At 40.0% G+C, this 25,450-nt stretch overlaps 2 protein-coding genes across 8 annotated transcripts in view; one reads left to right on the forward strand and one right to left on the reverse strand.

The window, feature by feature from the left end:
* The window catches only part of UMODL1 (uromodulin like 1), a 110,255-nt gene extending 109,658 nt beyond the window's left edge, over positions 1-597 (reverse strand). For 4 of the 5 annotated variants that reach the window (XR_005597620.1, XM_039534956.1, XM_039534944.1 and 1 more), the window contains exon 1: positions 295-597. The gene's annotated coding sequence lies outside the window, so the exon portion shown is untranslated. The remainder of the gene's footprint in view (positions 1-294) is intronic. The other variant, XR_005597624.1, reaches the window with a different exon arrangement.
* ZBTB21 (zinc finger and BTB domain containing 21) lies at positions 9-25,408 on the forward strand. Of its 3 annotated transcripts, none has more exons than XR_005597636.1 (3): positions 9-128; positions 16,612-19,949; positions 22,468-25,408. XR_005597636.1 is itself a non-coding variant. In XM_039534981.1 (3 exons), the coding sequence occupies exon 3, from the start codon at positions 16,625-16,627 to the stop codon at positions 19,790-19,792; it is 3,168 nt and encodes a 1,055-aa protein (XP_039390915.1). In that variant the 5' UTR covers positions 20-128; positions 15,488-15,558; positions 16,612-16,624; the 3' UTR covers positions 19,793-22,059. The 3 variants fall into 3 exon arrangements, 2 of the variants coding, with proteins under 2 accessions (XP_039390908.1, XP_039390915.1); XM_039534981.1 differs by lacking the exon at positions 22,468-25,408 and adding an exon at positions 15,488-15,558 and having other exon boundaries at positions 20-128; positions 16,612-22,059; XM_039534974.1 differs by lacking the exon at positions 22,468-25,408 and having other exon boundaries at positions 16,612-22,059.
* Positions 25,409-25,450: the final 42 nt, after the last annotated feature.

Raw genomic sequence — 25,450 nt, forward strand, 5'->3', positions numbered from 1 at the left:
CCTGGTGTGGGATGACGTCAAATTCAAGATGGATGGAATCACGGCGGTGGCAGCAGCGCGCGCGGACGAATCGTGAAGGGAGGCGCCCAGGGGGGCAGCAGGGTGGGGTGCTGCTAACGGCGGAAAGGGTGAGTAACGGCCGCGTCTCGTGCCCGTTTTGGGAGCTGCCCGCGCCGCGCGGGTCTCCCCGTGCACAAAGGCGTCTTTTCCTGACGTAACTCTGAGGTGTTTTTTTTTTCCCCCACCGAGCGGGGCTGCGGTCCCCAAACTCTTTAGTGCGCCTGCGCCACTTACAAAACTAGCCCATCCCTTCATCGCGTATGCTCCACTCCCGAAACGGACTAAGCCTGCCCATTGCGCGTGCACGCATCCGCCACATAGACTCATCGAAGGCTCTAGTGCGCATGTCTGTTGCCCATAGTTGGCTTCGCGTTCCCTTTTTTTTTGCGCGTGCGTAGTGCCCCTAAAAGAACCTCGAGCTTGCTTAGCTGCGCGCGCGTATTAGCCAAAATATGGCCTTTTGGCCTGAGGCGCGAGCTCACTGCGCAGGCGGGATAGTGGTGCCCGTGCGGGGAGGGGGCGGCAAGCGGGAGGGAGTTGCTGTGAGCATGCGCAATAGGGTAAGCGTGTCCCTGCGTGGGGAGGGGAACTATGGAGTGTAGTGATGTCACTGTAGGTTGTCTGAGTGCTCGTGCCTCCCCTGCTCACCCCAGCCCAAGCAGGGAGCTCCAGCAAGGCTGGGAGGGGAGAGGTACTGGTGCAGGCAGGCCGCGGGTGCAGGTGCTGCTGGTTACGGGGGCATCCGTGCCTGGCGTGGGGGCCCAGTTACCACCTGTTTGCCTGGTACCCTGGGCTGTCACTGCTGCGTTGGCTTCTCTGCAGCGAATGCAGAGGGCGCTGGACTGCCGTGACAGTGTGGTGTGCATGCACATATAGCAGCTACCGCTCACATTCGTGTTTCTCTCATCTGAACCACGAAGAAAGAGAGACCATATTTGTATATGGTACATTCTCCCTGCTGTGTCTCACAGAAGTGCTATGCTAATGTAAAAAATTAAAAGTAACTGCCGATTATGCTAGCCTCGTAGAATAGTCATGCACACCAGAGCTGGATGGATAACTGAGTATTTTTTCCAGTTTGCTGGCATTTCTGAAAAATTGGGGGAAGAATTTCAATTTGGGTTGAACTGAATCTGAAAATTGTGAAAAATTTCAGCATATTGAAAAAAATGTGTTTTGAGTCAAATGCAACATGTTTGACCTGGAACTTTTTGTTTTGGGTATTTTTATAAGGATTCACAAAATGCCAGGAAGAGGAGTAGATGGTGATGGTTTTGGTACCGATGCCCTTCTTATAACCTTTAGCCCAGCTTTTAGGCTACTCATCTGGAATGAGAACATAAGAATGGCCACCTAGTGAGTCATACCAATAGTCCATTTAGCTCAGTGTCCTGCCTTCTAACAGTTGCCGATGCCAGATGCTTCAGAAAGAATGAACAGAACAGGGTAATTATCAAGTGATCCAGTCCCTGTCGTCTAGTCCCAGCATCTGGCAGTCAGAGGCTTAGGGACATCCAGAGTGTAGGGTTGCATCCCTGATCATCTTGGGTAATAGCCATTGATGGACCTGTCCACTGTGAATTTTACTAAGTCTTTTTTGAACCCAGTTATACTTTTGGCTTCACAACATCCCCTAACAATTAGTTCCACAGGTTGACTGTGCATTGTGAGAAGCAGTACTTCCATTTGTTTGTTTTAAACCTGCTTCCTATTAATTTCATTGGGTGATCCCTGGTTCTTGTGTTATGTGACCAGGTAAATAACACTTTGTTTATTCACTTCATCCACACCATTCATGATTTTATAGACCTCTATCATATCCCTTCTTAATCATCTCCTTTACAAGCAAAACAGTCCCAATCTTTTTAATCACTCCTCATATCGAAGCTGTTCCATACTCCTAATCATTTTTGCTGTTCTTCTCTGTACCTTGTCCAATTTTAATTTATCTTTTTAGAGATGGGACAACCAGAACTGCACACAATATTCAAGGTGTGGTTGTACCATAGTTTTGTGATTTTTTTTTTGTCGTCTTATCTATCCCATTCTTAATGGTTCCTAACATTCTGTTAGCTTTTTTGTTTGCTGGTGCACATTGAACAGATGTTTTTCAGAGAACTATCCACAATGACTTCAAGATCTCTTTCTTGACTGGTAACAAGTAATTTAGACTCCATCATTTTGTATGTATAGTTGGGATTATGTTGCCAAAGGTGCATTGCTTTGCACTTATCAAGATTGAATTTCTTTTGCCATTTTCTTGCCCTCTCACCCAGTTTTGTCATTCTTCACGGTCTGCTTTGGACTATATTGAGAAATTTTGTATTGTCTGCAAACTGTGCTACCTCACTGTTTACCCCTTTTTCCAGGTCATTTATGAATAGCACTGATCCCAATACAGATCCTTGGGGGACCCCGCTATTTACCTCTCTCCACTGTGAAAACTGAGCATTTATTCCTTTTACTTTGTTTAACTTTCTCTTAATTTTTGTGTAGTTCCCCTTTTTGAAGATAAATGCTACTGTGGTGGACTTCTTTGGTATCCCTCTCCCCCACACACAGGGATGTTAAATTTAATTACATTATGGTCACTATTACCAGACCCTGTGTGTCATTTAGGACTAAATCAAAATTTGCCTCACCCATTGTAAATTCCAAAACTAGTTGCTCCGTGAAGCGGGGGAGACAGGTTCAGTTCTCTTCTCTGCCATGGGGAGAACAGATCTGAAATTGGATGTCATATGAAAGGAGTAATAACAAGGAGTCTTGTGGCACCTTAAAAACTAACAAATTTATTAGAGCATTAGCTTTCATGGGCTATGACCCACTTCTTCAGATGTATGGAGTGAAAATTACAGTAGGCAGGCATAAATATACAGCACAAGAAAAGATGGGAGTTGCCTTACCAAGTGGGGGGTCAATGATTCAATCAGGGTGGATGTGTCCCATTCCCCTTCTTGTCAGCCGTTGCTTATGCTGGGTTGGGGAAGACCTGGGACTGAAGGGTGGCAAGTGGGGAAAGGTAAACTGGGACTGAGAGTTGGGATGTGGAGGAGACTGGTAATGGCTGGGGAATAAGACTGGGAACCAGTGGGTTGGAGTATGGAGATAGGAGGGATAGACCAATCTGATGAGAATTCAAGGTCTGGGAAGACAACTGGGACTGGCTGGACAAAGATTGGGACAAGGAACCAGGAAGGTGAGTGGGGATAAGGATACTGAAGCTGAACGAGAAGAATGAGTCTGGGGACAGGTATGGTGAGGGGGACAGTGAATGGAGGCTGAGATGGGAGAAAGAGGACAGATCTGGGGGGAACTGGGACTGGCTGGCCAAGGAGAGTGGACCAGGGATGAAAAAAGCCTATGGAGTGGAGACAGACTGGCTGGGTAAGGAAAATTGGCCTGGGATGAGAGGCTAGGATAGGGCCAGGGACAAACTGGAAGGGATAGAGCAGAAGTGGTGAAGCGTGGGGGAAACGAGTTTTACTCCCCTCATCCCCAGGATAAAGTTAGGGATTCTGGGTGGTGGAGTGGACCAAGGGACGTTCTGGATTCAATGTCTGGAACTGAAGTAGGAGAAATCAGGCATAAGGGGGGATCACTTATAGGATGAAGAACAAATTAGCTTTTATTATTTACAGCTGTCTGGCACCTCTGGATAAGTCCAGGAACAAGCTTCAGATCAAAGAGAAGGGGCTGCTCACCCACCTGCTGTCTGACTCCAAAAAACTGCCATCAGCCTCCTGCAGAGTTTGTGTTATCCTGTGGCCATTCCCTCATGGTTTCCGCCAGTAGTGGCCACAGTCATCCTTCAATTTGGTTAGTCAGGGCCAAGATCTCTGGAGGCCTCCCACTCTGACTGCCATAGAGTCAGCCACTCCCTATATCTGCTTTGGCCCTTTTGTACACACAAGCTAGAGGACTTCTGCAGATTCTGTCTCCATACCCCACAAGTCAGGCTTGTTACACAGGCAAAGGGTCCTGTGGGGAAAAATAGTATGTAATCATGTAATTAAAGAATATCTCAGAATGCATAAACATAAGGGGTTCAAATTAAGGTTGCACAGGCAATCTTTGTGTGTGTGTGTGTGTGTGTGTGTGCGCACACACACAAGACTGACTTAACATTGTAGAGAAAACTAAAATGTTTTTAACCTATTGAAGACACTACACATCACTGAAAACTACTTGATGCCAAGTGTGAGCTTTCTGAGTTCAGTTAGTTATGAGCTATTTCCATGGAGCTGGAAATTACTGATGATCAGAATATAAAATAAATTAGGGTTTTTTGGTCACCTTCCTAACAGTGGCCATAATTTGTGTTAAATTAAACACCTTTCAGTAGACGGCAAGCATGAAAAATTTCAGTCCAAAGGGAGCGTTTTTCACAAAGTTATGAGCAATTAATAATTATGAGTCACATTTATTATCACTGAAGTTTTGAAATCTTAACAATAGTAGTTGCTAATAGTGACTGTTTATAATATTCTTCAGTTTTGAAATACACAAATAAAAACTGTTGACTTTCCATATCTGCAAAGTACCATTATTAACTGTGAGTGAAGGCTCATTCAGAAGGCTATCACCTTCTAAATGAGTGAATTGTTTCATAAAAAAGAATAGTACTTGCACCTTCCATCTGAGGATCTCAGAAAACTAATTCTCTAAAAACACAGCAAAATCCTTCATCACAGATGGAGAAGGGTGTAACATACTCTGCTTTAAATCCATCCTCAGTTCAAAGGAGATCTCCTCCTCAACCCTCTCCCTAATGGCTCTCTGTCAGTGTAAGACCAGTCTCCATAAAGCAGTCGTTTTTCCCCCTCTTCCCAATTATTATGAAATTTGGGACAGCAGGTCTTTTTTTTTATTATTCATAGTTGAAAGAAGGGAAATGTATTTTTGAATGTCTTCACTAAATGAAGCTTTGTGTGTCATGTCATTCTGGAGCAGATCATGTACATCTCATAAACTGAATCATTCAAGGAACAAGAAACGAAACAAAAGTTTGTTTTTATGTTAGGCACCTGCTCCACTCTCCCATGTTTTTTCTTCTTTTTCATAATATTGTGATTAATATCACCTACCAAATTTTACTCATCTGGAATGGATGAAGAAATCCCTCATTTTGGATGATTTAAGATAATTCACCGTATATACTCAATCATAAGCCAGGTTGTTTTAAGCCGACCTCCCACCCCCACCCCCTCCAAGATGGATAAGTAAAAATGGAAAATTTTTATAACCCATTCACAAGCTGACCTTATAATTCAGGGGTCAGCAAACTTTGGCTCCTGGGCCATCAGGATAAGCCGCTGGTGGGCCGAGATGGTTTGTTTACCTCGAGCGTCTGCAGGCACGGAGGTAAACCTAAGTAAACAAAGTGTCCCAGTGCACCAGCTGCTTACCCTACAGGCCGGGACATCAACTAGGGGGGAGAAGCTGGGAGTCAGGGGAATAACCCCTGTGACCACCCTCCACATGACCCCACCCCTAGCCCGGGACCCCCACACTCTTCCCCATCCCTTCCCTTCCCACCTTATTTGGGGAGGGCCAGGGGAGGATGTCTCTGACCTGGCTGGCGAGCCAGACCGGGTGGTGCAGCCGCAGCATGTTCCAGCAGGCTGGACCAGGTGGCATGGACACAGCATGCTCTGGCGGGCTGGGTGGCGCGGCCACAGCCTGCCCTGGGAGGCGGGGCCGAGCGGCACGGCTGCAACCTGCCAGCCCCGGAGCTGCAGCTGCTTTGGAGGCTGGGGGGAGAGCAGTGTGGCTAGAAGCAGAGAGACTCTGGCCCCGCCTTTTCCCTTCTGGCAGTGCTGCCTCTCCTTGCTCCCTCTGTTGGGGGGAGGGGCTGGGTCCCACCTCTGCCTCTCTATACCCATTCATAAGCCGACTCCCTTCTCTGGTGCTTCCCTTTTTTACTAAAAAAATTCAGCTTATGAACGAGTATATACGGTAAATCTCCATAGAATTGAAGGGACCATCAGATCATCTAATCTGACTTGTATATCACAGGCCACTAAATTGCACCCAAATCCCCCTATGTGAAACCCAAAGACTTTAGTTTCCCAAGGATGAAATGTTTGGTCTAATTAAACTATGAGCCACAGGCAGAAAACAGGAGAGACCCAGGTGCCACCAGTGGCAGGGAAATCATGAAATGAGATATGCCCAAATGATCCCAGCAGGTGAACTGTGCCCCATGCTACAATGGAAAGTGAAAACCCCTTGAGGTCCCTGTCAAACTGAGCTGGTGGAAAATTCCTTCCTGAACCAAATCTGGGATCTGCATGATCCTGGGTGTGTACGCAAGACACACCAGTCAGGCATCTAGAAAGACACGCCAGCCAGGCATTTTCTATATGACCTCAGGGCACTGGTCTACCCTGGCCAGTGTCCCATCTCCAGCTATGACCAATTTAAGTTGCATCAGAAGGAGGAGGAGATTTTAATAAAATTCATCAAGCCAATTGTGTGGGGGGGAGGCCTCTGCAGATGCCTGCCTGAAACATGATATTTGATTATAGTCACTATTTTAATGCAGAACTACAAGTGTTATGAGCCAATACATGTTTTTTCCCACTCATATGGAAAAGAACACTTGTTTAGACAATAGGCAAAGGAGCTTGTTCAAAATTAACTTTTATTTGGAAGTGGAGGGGAAAGTCTCTCATATACTTGTCATAAGGATTAGGTTCTCCCAATTTACTCCAGCATCAAACCACCAGCTATCTTCCCATTACCATCCATATCATCTGTCACAGCTAACACTATTTTGCCTCTGACTCAGGACAGCTGAATGGAGTTTCCTTTGGAACCCAGCAAACTGCTCTTACATCACTAAAGAAGCAAAAAAAGTTAAAAGCTCAATATTTTAAATATCTTTTACATGTCACCTTGAAGTCTCTGTTGCTTGCCTTTTTTTTTTTTCTTTAAAAAAATGCTGCTGAAAGCCCCAATTCTGATTTGCTATTCATTAAGCTGAGGTGGAAAAGTGCTCTGCACCGAGTTGTGTCTGGCTTAATATGTCAGGATCTGGTTTATTCCCTCCCAAAACTACCTGGGGGTTCTAATCTGAATCACACTTGTAGAGTGCTGCTTTGTACATATACAGAAAGAGATTTAAAACTGTTATGTTTATAAATATAAAGTGACTTGTTACTTCTCTCATGGATTAGATGATGTAGGTAGAAAGAGAAATGTAGAGGTTCAGAAGTCTGGTATGAGCAGTAGGCTGAAAGGATGTAATGATTTATCACTCACCCAGCAATAAAAAGGGAAAAATTTGGGGCGGGGGAATAACAGGTACTTACCAGATGGAAACAGAAGCAGCCAGCTGTAAAAATGTCCATTTCATGCATGTACTTGGCTCTGAAGAATTTAAAGGACAACCTGAAAGGCTTTCTGGAAGAAAAGGATCCTATATGATGATAACCCTGTAGTGGGAACCTGTCTTTGGAATATCAGTGCTATATTATAGAGGAGATAAGTGCTATCTCCTTTCTCCCAGAATATTATAAAATCTAATTTTTATTCAACTAGTCCAATACTAATAATCTCCTAGTAATGTGTTATTTTTTACCTCTTTAATTTTTAAGGAGAACAATTAAATGTGTGTGGGTGGTGTAAATCAGTTGGGGTGAGAGTAATTGTAGAAGGATCACAAGGCAGTGGGAAACAAGCTGAGCCCCTTTGTGTGGTTATGCTTTTTAAAGAAATAGACTTTTTGTAAGGTGGGGGGAGATTAAATTTAATATCGACTAGTGTATTATCTGGACTTCCTTAAAACAGTGGTTCTCAACCAGGGGTACGCAGAGATCTTCCAGGCGGTACATCAGTTCATCTAGATATTCGACTAGTTTTACAACAGGCTACATAAAAAGCACTAGCAAAGTCAGTACAAACTAAAATTTGATACAGCCAATGACTTGTTTTATACTGCTCCATATATACTATACACTGAAATGTAAGTACAATATTTATATTCCAATATATTTATTTTATAATTATATGGTAAAAATTAGAAAGTAAGCAATTTTCAGTAATAGTGTGCTGTGACACTTCTTTATTTTTATGTCTGATTTTGTAAGCATGTAGTTTTTAAATGAGGTGAAACGTTGGGGTACGCAAGTCAAATCAGTCTCCTAAAAGGGAACAGTAGTCTGGAAGGGTTAAGAGCCACTGCCTTAAAGCACACTTACAATCTTAACTCGTCTGTCTTTTTGTTTGCAAATTAAGAATGTGAAGGATAAAGTGAAAATGAGGATGCAACCTACCCCTTGCTCCCTTGGCTCAAAAAGCTGTGCACCGGACACCTGGACAGCAGCAAGGAACAGTTCAACAATAGGTGCAGAGCAGGTGCAGAATGGTGGTTGAATGTGCCTTTGGCCGTTTAAAGGGTCGCTGGTGCAGTTTGTTTACTAGGTTAGACTTCAGTGAAAGCAATATCCCCTGGTTGTAGCTATCTGCTGTGTGCTCCATAAAATCTGTGAGGCAAAGAGGTAGAAGTTTCCCCAGGAGTAGGGCATGGAGGCAGATAGTCTGTCTGCTAATTTTGAGCAGCAAGATACAAGGGCAATAAGAGGAGCACATCGTGGAGCACTGTGTCTCAGGGAGGCTTTGAAAACGCGATTTAGTAATGACCCCCGGTAATGTGTGCTGCTTCTTGAGTTATGCCTTCCCTTACTGTGAACCTTGCTGTGCCTGCTGAGTTTCTGTCTCTGGCAAATGCCCTCTGTTTCTGTAGTTTCCCTGTACCTCTCCTTTCTCCATGGGATGAAGTAATAAAGATTATTTCATTCTCAGGACCTGTAGTTTTATTGCATAAACATATTGGAAGTGAAAGATCAGGAAAATAATGTAACCCGGGACAGTCATTGGAATAATATTTGGACAGGAAAAACACTGTGATCTTTTCTTTTAAATACAGTGGCCTTGCCTGTCAAAGATAATTGTATGTGTACCTTTTATTCCTAGTACCCTCCACTGGTGTGGAGTGGAAGAGATATAGTATTTTCTCCCTCACCTCCTGGAACATGAGGGGGAGGTGAGAATATGGTGATGCAGGAATGGTGTTTTGCAGGGGCTGTAGAGGGAGTCTAACCTCAAGGTGTTTCTCGTGAAGGTCTACCAGATGCCTCAACATGTCCTTCAGAATCCCCAGCATCTCCTGCTGCGTGCCATGCCATGCGCGTGCTCCTGAGCTGCTCTCCTGCTCGCAATGTCCATGTCCAGTTTTTCAGATAGAGAAATCCTCCTGCTCAGTGTCAGCCATCCCAGAGGTGTTCATAATCTCATTAAACACGTCATCACATGTTGTCTTCTTCTAATCTGAGACAGCCTCTCCACTGGTGTGGAGGATGAGCTAAAGGCCACACTTTCAGCTGTAAGACATGAAAGCACAAAGCAATAATTGTCAGTCCGTAATCAGGGTCTAGTGCACAGCTGATACTTAAAAATAACTCCCCTTATTCCACTGAAGTACAAGGCAGAACATTTTCATTGATACAAGGTATTCATTGAACTGGCTTGCTGTATCAGGCATAATGAGTATGGCCCGGGGACATGTGCAGACAGTTGCCTGGCGCCCATTGGGTGGGCAGCTCACAGCAGGAGCACAAGTGGCATTGGCCCCCTGCCCTTTGTAACATGGACGTTGATTGGGAACCACTGTTGACCTTCCCAAATTGCAAACCTGGGCAAAGGCAGCGTGGTGGGGGGAGTTGTGGCGGCAAGAGTGCACAAGCAAATTTCCCAAACTCCCCCTCCCTCATTATGCTGCTGCTAGCCGTGGCCTGAGGTTTGTAGTTTCTAAGCTCAATGCCTACCCCTACCACCCAAACCACCGGCATGCAGTGGTGCTGGAACAATTTTTATAGTGGGCTGAGAGCCATCGAACTAAACAGTAAACCCTATATATAATGGAAACCATTTCAAGTCAGGGGGTGCTGCAGCACCCCCCACACCCTTAGTTCAGCACCTATGCCAGCATGTCTGGGAAACCATGAGGGAACAGAAAAGCACAATAGGGGTGGGATCACATGCACTGTTGTTTGCATTCCCAGCAATCAAAATGAAAACTGCCACTATCTCTGCTAGATGACCCAAGCTGATATCACTCTCCTGAAGGTAACAGAGGCCACAAGGACCTCATTCAGTGCATAGAATAGACAGAGCTCAGGGAATTGATCAGAATTCTGTAGTGAAATGAAACTGCTGTCTCCAGGATCCCTGCCTCAGTTAGTGCAGAAGTTGGAAGGTATGTAGTGAATGAGTAGGAGGGCCTTCATTTTCAATTTCTTTTATTGTATTTAACTTTTCCTGGGAATATATCCGTGTTTATTACTACAACAAAAACAGGTGAAAATTGGTGGAAAAAACTATTAATAATTTTTCTGGGTAAATATCGGGATTTATTTTGGTGAACGGAAGGACAGGGGAAAACTATTCGGTAGATTAATGCTTTGATGAATGGAATTCAATGTGGTTGCTGCAGAACTCAAAACACAATGCTACTTCTGAGTTTAAGAAAACAGTACATCTCTAATCCCCAAATAAAACTTTTCATTTGATTAAACAGTTTACAGTTGTAGGCTTAAAACTATTAGCCTATAAATATTTACATTTAGTAATTGAGCCACACCATTTGCAGTGCATACAATCAACTTTATCTTTTTCTCCTGGTTTTGTTTTTTTAAAAACTTTAGAGGACTTCCTTGTACCCTGAAACGTATTCTGATACAGATTTTCGTTTTCTACCCATTTTAGTGTTTCAGATCTTTAAACCATTATCTGCTAACAGCTTGAAATGTGCATGTGGTGGGCATGAGATTCATCAGTATGTTAAGATGTGCATGCACTTCAGAGCTTGTGTGTGTACCTATTTGTTGTATCTTCTAAACTAATACATAGCCATACTTCAACAGGCAGCTTTGCATATACACACAGACTAATGTATTATTGTAATATATTTCTCATGCAATGTATTTTATTTTTCTAATAAAACAAGTTATTTTTTATATATTTGATACAAAAGTATGGTGAAAATTGGAGGGAAAATCAATAATACTTTTTGTAAAACCCAGGATTTTTTTGGTAAAAATACGTTTAAACTGAAAACGAAGGGACTTATGAATGAGGTTTTAGTAAAGGGAAATCATGCATCACCAATCTACTAGAATTCTTTGAGGGGGTCAACAAGCATGTAGACCAAGGGAATCCAATGGATATAGTGAACTTGGATTTTCAGAAAGCCTTTGACAAGGTCCCTCACGAAAGGCTCTTAATGCAAAGTAAGCTGTCACGTGATAAGAGGGAAGGTGCTCTCATGGATAGGAAACAAAGGGTAGGTATAAATGGTAAGTTTTCAGAATGGAGAGGAGGTAGATAGTGGTGTCCCCCAGGGGTCTGTTCTGGGACCAGTCCTATTCAACATATTCATAAATTATCTGGGAAAAGGGGTAAACAATGAGGTGGCAAAATTTGCAGATGATACAAAATTACTAAAGATAGTGGAGATCCAAGCAGACTGCTAAGAGCTACAAAAGGATTTCTCAAAATTGGGTGACTGGGCATCAAAATGGCAGATGAAATTTAATGTTGATAAATGCAAAGTAATACACATTGGAAAGCATAATCCCAACTATACATATAAAATGATGAGGTCTAAATTAGCTGTTACCACTCAAGAAAGAGATCTTGGAGTCATTGTGGATAGTTCTCTGAAAACATCCACTCAATGTGCAGAGCAGTCAAAAAAGCGAACAGAATGCTGGGAATAATTAAGAAAGGGATAGGTAATAGGACAAAATATCATGTTGCCTCTATATAAATCAATGGTGCACCCACATCTTGAGTACTGTGTGCAGATGTGGCCGCCCCATCTCTAAAAAGATATATTGGAATTGGAAAAGGTTCAGAAAAGGGCAACAAAAATTATTAGGGGTATGGAGCGGTTTCCATATGAAGCAAGATTAATAAGAGTGGGACTTTTCAGCTTGGAAAAGAGACAGCTAAGGGGAGATACGATTCAGGTCTATAAGATCATGACTGGTGTGGAGAAAGTAGATAAGGAAGTGTGGTTTACTACTTCTCATAACACAAGAACTAGGGGTTACCAAATGAAATTAATAGGCAGCAGGCTTAAAACAAATAAAAGGAAGTATTTCTTCACACAACGCACAGTCCTTGCCAGAGGATGTTGTGAAGGCCAAGACCATAACAAGGTTAAAAAAATAACTAGATAAATTCATGAAGGATAGGTCCATCAATGGCTGTTAGCCAGGATGGGCAGGAATGGTGTTCCTAGCCTCTGTTTGCCAGAAGCTGGGAATGAGCGACAAGGGATGGATCACTTGATGATTACCTGTTCTGTTCATTCCCTGTGAAGCACCTGGCACTGGCCACTGTCAGAAGACAGGATACTGGGCTAGATGGACCTTTGTTCTGACCCAGTAGGGCAGCTCTTATGAGCTAGGGAACTGCAGAAAGTGAAAGGTGGTCCCATGGTTGAGGAAGTTGAATGCTGCCCTGGAAAACTGAATTCTATCCCTGCCTCTGCCACAGAGGTCCTATATGATGCTGGGCAAGCCACTTAAACCAAAATGTTCATAGTTGGCCATTAATTATGTGTTCCTCATTTTCTGGGTGTCCAGTGTGTGACACTTGGGGTCTGACTTGCAGAAGTGGTGAGCACTCCTAACTGTATCCTAAGCTAATGGGAGCTGTGCTTTGAAACATATAAAGTGCTACAAAAATGCTAAGTACTCTGTAAGATTAGGTCCTCGTTGTTTATAATTGGGCAATCAAAATTAGTGGATGCTTGACTATGTTGGTCTTAATTTCTCTGTGCCTCCATCCACCATTTTACTGATGGAAAAAATACTACCACTTCATCTCATAGGAGTATTGTGAAGATAAATTCATTAGCGTGAAGCACTCATACTATGGTGATCGGAACCACAGGAAAAACATGAGAAAATTAATAATCTTGTATTCAGTGTAGTGTTGGATGATGTACAGTAAATAAAGCAGAGGCCACACATTGGATGCTGAAGATAAAAATAGTGAATAATTGTTCCTTTAGTGAGCACTATCCATCCTGTGCACTCGATCAGGCAGAGGTCATGTGGGAAAAGTAATATGTGATCTAGTAATTAAACACTGTACTATAATACAAGTAACCTGATAGGCCCCTGTGTCCTGGGGCAGTTTGCACAGTGATAGCAAATCTGTACAATGTATTTTTAGATTAATATTTGCCAATTCTTTCCCTTGAATATGCATTGTTGCACAAGGATTTCCTGAGACCAAATACACTGTGATTTGCTTAAGGATCTCTGTGGCATGTTAATACTGGAAAATATAGGAATACATAGTTTTTGCTAAGGACCTTTTCAATCCAGGAATATTGAAACAAAATTATCTTTTATTAGTTGTTACTGTCTTCATGATCTTGTGTCAATAGTCTTGATTTTGCCCCCTGGATATTTCAGCGATGGGCTTAATATTAGAAATATTTAAAGGAGAGAGTTTCACAGACACTAGCTCTGTACTGAACATAGTTTCAGTTCAGTTGAAGAAATGGAATTCTGCTGTTTTGTTCATGGTATTAGGCAGACTATGGTGTGTGTTTGACCTAGTACCTATAAGTCTGATCAGTTCTACTTCCTGCAGTGCACTGAACACCTGTAGGTTCACGCCCTGGCTGAGGCCAAGGTAGAACCTTTTGAGTTTCAAAGGGGATTTGATTGATTAAGAATTATAGGATAGGAATAATGGTTAATGCTAGTCAATCTGGTTTTACGGAAAATAGGTCTTGTCAAACAAACCTGATTTCATTGCTTGAGATTACAAGTTTGGTTGATAAAAGTAACTGCCTAGATGTAATATACTTAGATTTGTGTAAAGCATTTTACATAGTACTGCACAACATTCTGATTAAAAGATTAGCACTGTACAATATTGATAAAGCACCTGTTAAATGGATTAAGAACTGGCTAAGTGACAGATTTCAAAGTAGTCTTTTATGGCGAATCACCACTGAGTCAAGGTGGTTTCTAGTGGGGCCCCACACCCAGCTAGATTGCATGAATGCTCCCTGAGCTACTCACAAATCACACAGAGAAAGGCACAAGCAAATCTCCCAAGCCCCCAGCCTTGGACTCCTGGAATACACCCTTGCCCTGGTCAGACTCCTGGCCAGTATAAGTTTATTACCCAGTCCTCTGCTCCCTCGATGTGGAGAGGACATATGCTAGCCTTTGTAAACTGAGCTGAGATTTCCAAAGCACTTCATCCAAAACACACTGTTTTAGGTAAAATATAAAACAAATTTATATACTACAGAAAGATAGAATTTAAATTATTATAAGTGTTAGGCGCACACAGTCAGCGATAGTTACCAAAAAAAAATAAGTTAAGCGTACAGTCTAAATCTTAAACCTCATTAAACTAGGCAGTATTTAGATCAAGCAATTTTTCTGATCCTACTGGATGTTGTAGCTAAGTGACAGTTCTTACTACACAGGCTTCCCCTTTAAGCCTGGGACCAGTCTACACAGTTCAAGTCTTTGTCTTCCCAGCGTTCTTGTTGCTTCCCGGGTAGGTGGAGTAGGAGAAAGGCAAAAGCATGATGCCACTGTCCCTTATTTTATATCCTCAGTCCATGTGCTTGGAAAACACTAGCCCAGACACGTCCTGGTGGGTTTTGCTGAGTCACAGGATTGAGCAATCCCCCATTGTGTGGTGCTTCTCTTACAGAATTGTAAATTCTTTGTTTACAACTCCGCTGCTGATTATGAGATTTAAAAAAAACAGTATTTTTAATTGCCCTACTTGTATGAGGTGAATCTCTTTATTATGAAAGTGCAACTTAGAAATGTAGAATTATTTTTTCACATAACTGCACTCAAACAAAATGATGTAAAACTTTAGAGCCTACAAATCTACTCAGTCCTACTTCTTGTTCAGCCATTCGGTAAGACAAACAAGTTTGTTTACATCTATGGGAGATAATGCTGCTCGCTTCTTATTTACGATGTCACCTAAAAGTGAAAAGAGGCATTCGCATGGGACTGTTGTAGCCAATGTTGGCAAGGTATTTATATGCCAGATATGCTAAATATTCATATGCCCCTTTATGCTTTCACTTGTAGATTATTTTTTTACAGTGCAAATATTTGTAATAAAAAATATAAAGTGAGCACTCTACACTTTTTATTGAGTCATGTAATTGAAATGGATATATTTTGAAAATATGGAAAAACATCCAAAAATATGTATAATAAATTTAAATTGGTATTCTATTATTATTTAACAGTGTGATAAAAAAATTAATCATGATTAATCATAGTTTTAAATCTTGCAATTAATCAAGATTAATCTTTTTGATCATTTGACAGCACTAATCTTAATTATATGACAGGATGAATATGGGGGTTCCCGGATGCTGCTTTGAGGAACAGAGTGCCACACAGGTCATGCCTATAGAATGAGGTATTGTATCCCAGAAACCAGTGACCCTCAAAAGGATCTAGGGATCATAGCGGGCAAGCAACTCCACATGAGCTTCCAGAGTGATGCTGTCTCAAAAAGGCTAATGCTATCCATATATGTGTCATCTGAGGATTTGAGCACTACAGCTTCATGGCATGCAACAATACAGTGAGGAATAACCACTCTAGAACCGTGCTCAAAGGCACAAGGGCACCAACTTCATCTGTTGCTGGGGTCAAACGAGGGAGTTTAGTTGGTGGTACACTATATATTGAAGTCGTGACAAAAAAAATACTTGGACTCCATTGTAAAACTGTTAAATTCCCAGAAAGGCAGGATACCTGGCCACTCAATTACAAGTAAATTTTTTTTTTTAGTAATACACTTCCAAAGTTGTTAATGTATACGTTTTGCCTTTCCCTTAAATATAAGCAAATATGAGAGTTAATTACACCAGTCTTCATCAGAGACAATTAAGCAGTATAGGTTTTTTTCCATCATTTAAAAAAATAGCAACAAAAAACTTTAGTCTGTTCAGTTAACGGTACTGTCTATGTTGTTTGGCCTCAAAAATGAGTTACATTTAAAAATTAACCCATATTGTAGGTCTCAGATTCAGGATTTTAGCAATATTTTTTTAATATGTCTTTGCAGAAGTATTGGTTGGAAAAAGCTTCCTTCACACTCAGTCAACTTACTGGGTATTCCTGCATAAAGAGAAGTAGGCATATGCTAGCTACAGGAAGAGAACATAGCTTCCTTTATTGGTCAGCTATAATAATCTTAATGAAGAGTGACTACTTAAGGTGCATTGGAAAAGCAGAATCACAAATAGCTTTTTTTCATGCCCGTGTATCTATTGGAGTTATGGATACAGATTGCCTTTGTTCTTTTAAGTCCCAGGCATAGCCCCAAAACTTACAATTCTTTAATGTTAATAAAAAAAATAGCTATGTGGGCTATAATCAGAAACTAATTGGTTGTATAGGTTCATGTTATATTTTAGAAGTGTATATAAAACAGACCATAACTATCTTTATTTTTGTTTTTCAGATAAATCCAAATCATGGAGGGGCTCTTGCATTACATAAACCCAGCACATGCCATTTCTCTCTTAAGTGCTTTGAATGAGGAACGTCTAAAAGGACAGCTATGTGATGTTATTCTTATAGTGGGAGACCAAAAATTTAGAGCTCATAAAAATGTTCTGGCTGCCAGCAGTGAATACTTCCAGACTCTCTTCACAAATAAAGAGAATGAGTCTCAATCAGTGTTTCAGCTTGACTTCTGTGAACCAGATGCTTTTGAGAATGTATTAAACTACATTTACTCTTCGTCTTTGTTTGTTGAGAAAAGCAGTCTTGCGGCTGTTCAAGAATTGGGCTACAGCCTTGGAATTTCCTTTCTTACCAACATTGTTTCTAAGAGTCCTCAAGCTCCTTTTCCAGCATGTCCCATTAAAAAAATATTGTTTCAAGAAGATGATGAAAGCAGTTCTCAGAAGAGAAGTGTCATTGTTTGTCAGAGCAGAAATGAAGCACAAGTTAAAAATGTCAGTCAAACACATGATTTAAGCCATAGCTCTAAGCCTTCACACTCCATTGCCATCAAAACAAACAATAGACCACAAGTAACAAAACCAATTGACCCACTTCACAGTTTATCATTAAGTGACAGGAGGTGGCTAAAAGACAGTCCTGTGAGCTACACCAAACTTCATGAACCTTCTGGAACTGTGGATGACCAAAGTAGAAGTGGCTTGGTAAAGAGGAATGCAGTATTGCCACAAAAGCCTTTAGCTGAGAAAGAAACTTTGTGTGATGAGCCAGGAGTGAGTGGTCAGCTTCTAAGAGGAAAAGCTGCAGAGATATCATTAAAAAGACCACGTCCTCCAATCTTATCTCTGCATGGTTCATCAGAATCTACATTTTTGTTGCGAGAGACGGGAAAAGGAAATGGTCAAGGAGAAGATAGGAATTTGCTATACTACTCAAAATTAGGACTAGTGGTTCCATCTAGTGGATCTGGTCCTGAAAACCAAAGTATTGACCGGAGTGGCCCACTTGTAAAAAGTCTCCTTCGAAGGTCATTGTCCATGGATAGTCAGGTTCCTATTTATTCATCTTCTATTGATTTAAAAGCTTCACATGGATCATCATTGGTGACTAGTGACTCACAGGGAAAAACATTTAATGTTACATCTCAAAAGTCATCCTTGAAAGAGTCTTCAGAAAAGGCTGTCCTAGATGACAAAACACAGGTTATACACCCACACCGCCTTAGGTCCTTTAGTGCCTCTCAGTCGACTGATAGGGAGGTAGCTTCTCCTCTAACTGATGTACGAATAAAAACTGAACCTAGCAGCCCACTTTCAGAGCCTTCTGAAATAATAAGAGTTACAGTAGGAGATGCTTCAACATCTGCCAGTAAAGACTTCCCTTTTAAAACTGAGGATGATAATAGGGATATGAGTAGACTTCCAGCAAAAAGGAGGTTTCAAGCAGATAGAAGGCTACCATTTAAAAAACTGAAAGTGAATGAGCATGGTTCTCCTGGGTCAGAGGATAATTTTGAGGAAAGTTCAAGTCCTACGCGTCTTGATGCTGACTTTCCAGATTCTGATGTCAGTAAAGATGAATACACTGAATTGGAAGAAGTGAGACCAAACAAAAAGTTTAAATGCAAGCACTGCCTTAAGATTTTCAGATCTACAGCAGGCCTTCACCGTCATGTTAATATGTATCATAATCCAGAGAAACCATATGCTTGTGATATATGTCACAAGAGATTTCATACGAACTTCAAAGTATGGACTCATTGCCAGACACAGCATGGAATTGTGAAGAACCCCTCACCTGCTTCCAGTTCACATGCTGTCTTGGATGAAAAATTCCAAAGAAAATTAATTGATATTGTGAGAGAGAGAGAGATTAAGAAAGCACTGATTGTTAAACTACGACGTGGCAAACAAGGTTTTCAGGGACAGTCCAGTTCACAAGCACAGCAAGTCATCAAAAGGAACTTAAGATCAAGATCCAAAGGAGCCTACATTTGTACCTACTGTGGGAAAGCTTATCGTTTTCTCTCCCAATTTAAACAGCACATAAAAATGCATCCAGGGGAAAAACCAATTGGAGGAAATAAGGCTTCTAAGCAAAAAGAGCACATTCATATTGCAAGTCCAGTTGAAAATAAAGAGGTCTATCAGTGCCGTCTTTGTAATGCTAAGCTCTCCTCTCTTATTGAACAGGGAAATCATGAGCGACTTTGTAGAAATGCAACAGTCTGTCCTTATTGCAGCCTTAGATTTTCTTCTCCAGAGCTGAAGCATGAACATGAAAGCAAGTGTGAATATAAAAAGCTCACATGTCTTGAGTGTATGCGCACTTTTAAATCCTCCTTTAGTATTTGGCGTCATCAAGTTGAAGTTCACAACCAAAATACCATGTCCCCAACAGAGAATTTTTCTCTACCTATTCTTGATCACAATGGTGAAATAACGAATGCTTCAAGATTGCATTCTCAATCAGAATCTAATAAAATGAACAATTTTGTTACTGCAAAGGAAGATGGAGTATTCAGTGATTCTTCAGAACAAATTAATTTTGATTCTGAAGATTCTTCATGCCTCCCTGAAGATCTAAGTGTTTCCAAACAGTTTAAAATTCACGTCAAAGAAGAGCCTGCAGACGATATAGAGGATGAGGTCACTGAAACCAACAGAGAAGCTAAGGAAGTAGTTTCTAATAAAGTCACTGGCTTGTGGCCCTGTGAAAAATGTGGAAAAATTTTTACTGTACACAAGCAGTTGGAGCGTCACCAGGAGCTTTTGTGCTCTGTAAAACCATTTATTTGTCATGTGTGCAACAAGGCCTTCCGGACCAACTTCCGTCTATGGAGCCACTTCCAGTCTCATATGTCACAGGCTGCAGAGGAGTCAGTGAATAAAGATCTTGAGATATGTCCACCAGCTAACTCCCCATCACCGCCACCTCTGCCTCCACCCCCACCTCTACCCAAAATCCAGCCCTTAGAGCCTGATAGTCCGACAGGTTTGTCTGAGAGCCCAACTACTACTGAGAAATTATTTGTTCCACAAGAATCGGACACGCTCTTTTATCATGCCCCACCACTTTCAGCAATCACATTCAAAAGACAATATATGTGTAAACTTTGTCACAGGACATTCAAGACTGCATTTAGTCTTTGGAGCCATGAACAGACACACAATTAGCTAGAGATCTTCAACAGGTAGTTTAAAAAGCTGGTTAAATGGAGACCATTTCCAGGATATTTCAGAAGTATGCCATATAAACTAGAAATCTAAGGGGACAAGAAACATCAAAAAAGTAAAGATGGATTTATGATGCTGCTTGGATTTGAAGATTAAGGTAAACTAACTTTGATGTTAGTAGATAGAAATTTGAATAATTTAAAGTACTGTTGTCTGGGATCTTATAGTAACAGTATAATTCATTAACATTGAAATCCGATCACATCTTGATTGTATGCATGGATCCTCATCCTGTGGTGTCAATATATATAAATATACATTAAAAACAAAAAAGGAACAACAATGTAGATTCTAACTGTGAGTTTATAGTAGTGTTATACTGTAACCAACTTCTTGTTTTGAGTATAAATGAACACCTGAGCTCCCTATAAATATTAGCCCTGCACTTGAAGTTAGGAAAGAAGTGGATGGAATATTTTTCTTTCGTAATCTAGATTTTTAGTAATATTTTAGCAATAACAAATAAACCTCAAGTTTGAGTTACCCTGACATTTATTGGGAATGAATGTTTGCTATTTTATGGTAATGTGGAATTGTTTTGTTCTTATATGGAACTTGTGCAAAATACAATAGAATCTAAGATCAGCAATATTAATACTTGGATTTTATATTTAAAGTAGCAGCAAGCCTGCTTTCAGCCATTTAAATAGAAGTTTCTATGGAAGACTCTGGAAAAAATGTATGCTGCTTTATATAACGCCCCAAAGGCTAATTTACTATAGGTATTTCAGTAACTACAAGCATTGTAATAAAGCAGCACTTATAATACAAACAACAGTACTGTTCATGCATATGAACTAACATTGAATGGATGTCAAACAATTCACAATTTTGTTTCCTCTGGTTTGTACTGTTGTGTGTAATTCTGAGTACATTAGAATGTATGATACTTTCAATAGCAGAAGCTTGTAGGAGGAAGGGGTTGTGAAATAAACTCCTGTGTGTGGCAGTAAATGTGGCCATTAGCACAAAGATATGTTTTTTAAAAAAATGTAAATATTTACATAGACACCTGTATAAATGAACAAAATATGTATTTAAATTTTGTATTAAACAAACATATCCAGTTCAAAGCAGAGGAAAAAGCACCACACTACAATCATTGGATTTTGTAAATACGGTGTATAGAATATTTGTTTCTTTTCTGACACTTTCTATTGTTTCTGATCCTTTGCGTTAGAAGTGTTTATTTGGGTTTGTTTAAAATCATGGTGGTAATGGTTAAAAATAGTCACAATTGGAATGGTTGGCATCATTAGTATCAGATATTTGCCAGAAGCTATGGCAAGGATCCAGAATTAGTTTTTCACCTGCTTTTGACAATGTGCTTCTCTTGTTTAGAAGCTCAGAGTTAAAACCATCTTTCTACTGTTGGTATTTTAAATTTAATTGAGTGGAATGGATTAGAATAAACAGTGAGAATGTAAATGAATGAAATACTTGACAGTCCATTTTGGATTCAAGCCAACTTCAGATGGGAAAAGAAAAGAGAAAGTATTGCATTCAGTACTGTGTAATTAGGGCCCAGTCCTGCTTTCACTGGAGTCAATGAGAGTTTGGTTGCTGACTGCAGTGGGAGCAGGATCAAGCCCTTAATCCTGTAAGGTTCTGATACTGCATTCCTTCAGCATCCAGAATTCCCACAGAAGTCACAAGAAATGTAGGCTGAGGCCCAAAATACAAAGATATGGACAACAATGATAATATTCAGGACCAATGGCCCTGATTCAGCAAGGTTGAACATGGGTGCCTAACTTTAAGGTGCTGGGTAGGCCTGTTGACTTCAGTGGGTGGTTAGTTAGGCATACTTCGATACCTTAATCAAAGTCCATATTTGCCATCATTTGTTTTGTTTGTTTTAAAATAGCACTTTATTTTCATTGGGAAGTTCAGCATAAAAGAAGATGGCACAATATGACCCTCAGACTTTCAGCTACCAGCAAACTGCAATAATTAGCTACAAAGTCTTTTGCTACAACATTGTGGATTAAAAAAATTTAAAACTGCTACTAAACACACTAACACCTACCTATAGGTGTTTTTCCTTATTCCAAATGAATTATGTTAGAACATAATTACACTAATAATCTGCAACTATTTTTAGATGAAAACTGCAATCGAAACTACAGTTAGAGAACCACTGATCTAGTCTAACTTTTGTACTGGTGACCCCTTTCACATAGCAAGCCTCTGTGTGCGACCCCCTCTCCCCCTTTATAAATTAAAAACACTTTTTTATATATTTAACACCATTATAAATGCTGGAGGCAAAATAGAGTTTGGGGTGGAGGCTGACAGCTCATGACCCCCTGAGGGGTCCCGACCCCCAGTTTGAGAACCCCTGCACTAGATGACCCTTGAGGTCCCTGCTAATCCTATGATTCTATGAAACAAGGTTCCTATGTAATCATTTATAGGTGACGCTTCCAGATGTGACTTCTTTTTTTAATTCCAACTAACAAAACTAAACCATTTAATGAAAAGAAGTAATTTCAGCATAAAATAATAATTACTCAACCGTGTTTATTAAACAAAAGCAAAATGAAATAAAGCCATGTTAAATATATTTAGCACAGCTAAATAATTGTTTTGTGTTTACATTAAATGTCTTTTAGGAGAAGAAATCTATGTGGACAAAATGTGAAAGCAAGGTATTAAAATTGGTGCCTAAGTTTTCACCATTGATTCCCGTACAAAACAGCATGATATTTCCTTTTTAGTTTGTTGACAGTCTGTACCTAGCCTTCTAAGAATGAGTATACCCTTCTAAGAGGAAAATATGATCACCAGTTCAGCTATCAAATAATCATAATTTTCAACTGAAGCACTTCTTTGATGCATTTTTGGTGTACTAAGATTATAAATAGCACACACATAAAAACCTGGTGCTACATTTTGAAGTCTTGATTTTTTTTTCTTCCCCCAAGTGTAATATATATTGTACAAATCAGGAAAAAAATGGATATAACTAGTTTCCTTTATAAATTTGTTAGATTATTTTTAAAAGTTTGTTTTAATTTTGAGCATGTTCTGTGCTTTTTTAAATTAGTTCCTGTTTGTTGTCCAATAAAGGAATACAGGCGCTCTAAATAAAGTTTTAAATATGAGATATTTATACAGCAATTCTGGTTTTCTATTAGCTTTTATACAGTATCTTAAAAAGCCCTGAGACAGAAGTGTTTACTTTGGAGGATATGGAATAAATATGCTTCCACTCATGTAATTTTAATATATGTTAGAAAAGTTAAATTATGGAAGAAATTGTTAGTTGCTTGTTTATACAATAAAGGTCTTTTTAAGAATGTCTAGTTTGGCCATAACAAGAATAATAGGATAATTATTGATACAAAAAACCTGTCTTCATCATATTTTGTTTAGTTTTGCAACTGTGTGAATTGGATACTAAAGGCCTTGGCTTTTTGTCTGATTATTTAACAATTGCAGAAAGTTTGTATGATTTCTCTTAAACTTTGAGGTTTTGTGCTCTTTTTGGTATGGCATGACAGAAACATGCAGATGTTTTAATATATACTTTAGAATTTAATTCTATCTTCATTTGTTTTGTCCTCCATCAACAAAATTTGACAGAGACTCATCCTGTTCCAACTCAAGTCAGTGACAATTCCTGTTTACTTTAGTGGGAACAGGATTGGGCCTGTGAAGTAAAGCTAGTTCATGTAGGTACTGATTCAGCTAAGCACATGCTTAAGTCCCACTGCAGTCATTGGGCCTTAAAACATGATTAACGTTAAGCATATGCTTAAGTGCTGTGCTGAATTGGGGCCATAATCAACCACTCAAAGTAAGCAATGGAAATAATTACATGTTGTGGACTTTTAATGGTAGAAACAAAAATTTTATAAGTGAATATTCTTCTGAATAAAGGCTACATATATAGTCAGTGTGTAATTCTGCAGTTTTACCAAAATAGACAAAGGACATGAAATGGTATTGCTACTCTAATTTTGTAACTTTTTTAAAGAAAACAATAGACAGTTAAACTTCAGAGATGGCAGTTGAGGTGTCAGTCTCATTTCAGAACACAACTATAGCCTTACAACCCTCCAGTGAACCAAAACACACAGCTGTACGGGACCTGCTCCTGCATTCTCTCCTTAGGCAGTGCTCCCATTGACATCCATGAGGGCTTTTTGCCCAAATAGGAAGTGCAGGTTTCTTCCAGATCTGTATTGTACTCTAAGGCCTTGTCTACACTATGGGGGATGATCAATCTAAGTTACACAACTTCAGCTACGTGAATAACATAGCTGAAGTCGACGTACTTAGATCTACCTATCGCGGAGTTCACACTACACAAAGCTCTCCTGTTGACTCCCCTTGTGCTTCCCGTTCAGGTGGAGTACAGGAGTTGACGGGAGAGTGATCGGCGGTCGATTTAGTAGGTCTTCGCTAGACACACTAAATCGACTGCTGATGCATCGATCACCACCTGTCGAACCCCCAGTAAGTGTAGACAAGGCCTAAGATTTTGCCCAAAACTTCTATTGACATCAGTGGAAGGATAGAATATGGCCCTAACTCCTGAGCACTAGCAGTTACGGTGCAAATATCTGGCATGTGCCTATACTGTCTGTTTACATTTTCTTACCAGAAGTTCTAGATGAAAATCAAAGCAAGATAGATTTTTTTAATGTTGTAATTAGTGAATCAGTGTTAAAAAAAATTTGTGTTGAACTCAGCCTGATAGTATTTGGGATTTTGTTTTGTTTTGAAGTCCTATTGATTCTTGTTTGTTTAAAATGACTTGTGACAAAAATTGTACTAACTATTGTACATAAAGGGATACTATCGAGATAAACATACTGTAAACGTCTTTACCTGTGTTAACAATACTTGGTACTAATAAAGCTAATATAATTTTTAAACCCCAGTTGTTAACATTTAAGATGTTTGGGCATGAAAATCCCAGATAGGGATACCCTCAAACTATGGCAGTGTGTCTGAAATATGGATCTGAGCTTTGTGGATCTGTTGCATTTTGCTATTCTGAGACCGTTAAAACAGACAAATCAGTTTCCTTTTGTAGTTCTCATACACTGGCACAAATATTGCCAGTGTATGAGAATTTAAAATACCCTTTAAAATACAATATTTGAAAACTTATGAATAGTTACAAAACCAAAACTTCAGAGTCTAACCTTGACAGTGTCCCTTTTTAAAACAACAGGAAAAATGGGATCACTCGTAGTGTTTGGAAAAAGTCTCCTACGCTTTGTGGAAGTTGGAATAATCCAGCATAAACATGCAAACTGTAATATTTTCCAATTTAAAGTTACATAAAATCACATGTCATTTTAAAGTGTTATAGAATTAAGACAAATAAAAGCTGTTTTTATAATCCTGAATATCATGTAGCCATTGTATATTGGTTCAGTTACATCAGTGTTGGATTTTAATTAATAGGTTTTTACTTTTTTAGGACTGAGAAATAATAGTTTAGAATAACTCTTCCTTTAATGTAATGTAAATCCATTGCTGCTTTGTATGACTTTTTCTACTGTGTGTTTTCTTTACTTAGATTTTGACTAAGAAATGTTGGAGTCCAATAAACTTACACTTGTTTCTTTTGAGTTATTG

This window comes from Mauremys reevesii, linkage group 1, assembly GCF_016161935.1.
Source record: "Mauremys reevesii isolate NIE-2019 linkage group 1, ASM1616193v1, whole genome shotgun sequence".
NCBI lineage: Eukaryota > Metazoa > Chordata > Testudines > Geoemydidae > Mauremys > Mauremys reevesii.

What these genes read in the sequence shown, in the direction of transcription:
- ZBTB21 (XM_039534974.1), top strand. Translation starts at nt 16,625, where the DNA reads ATGGAGGGGCTCTTGCATTACATAAACCCAGCACATGCCATTTCTCTC.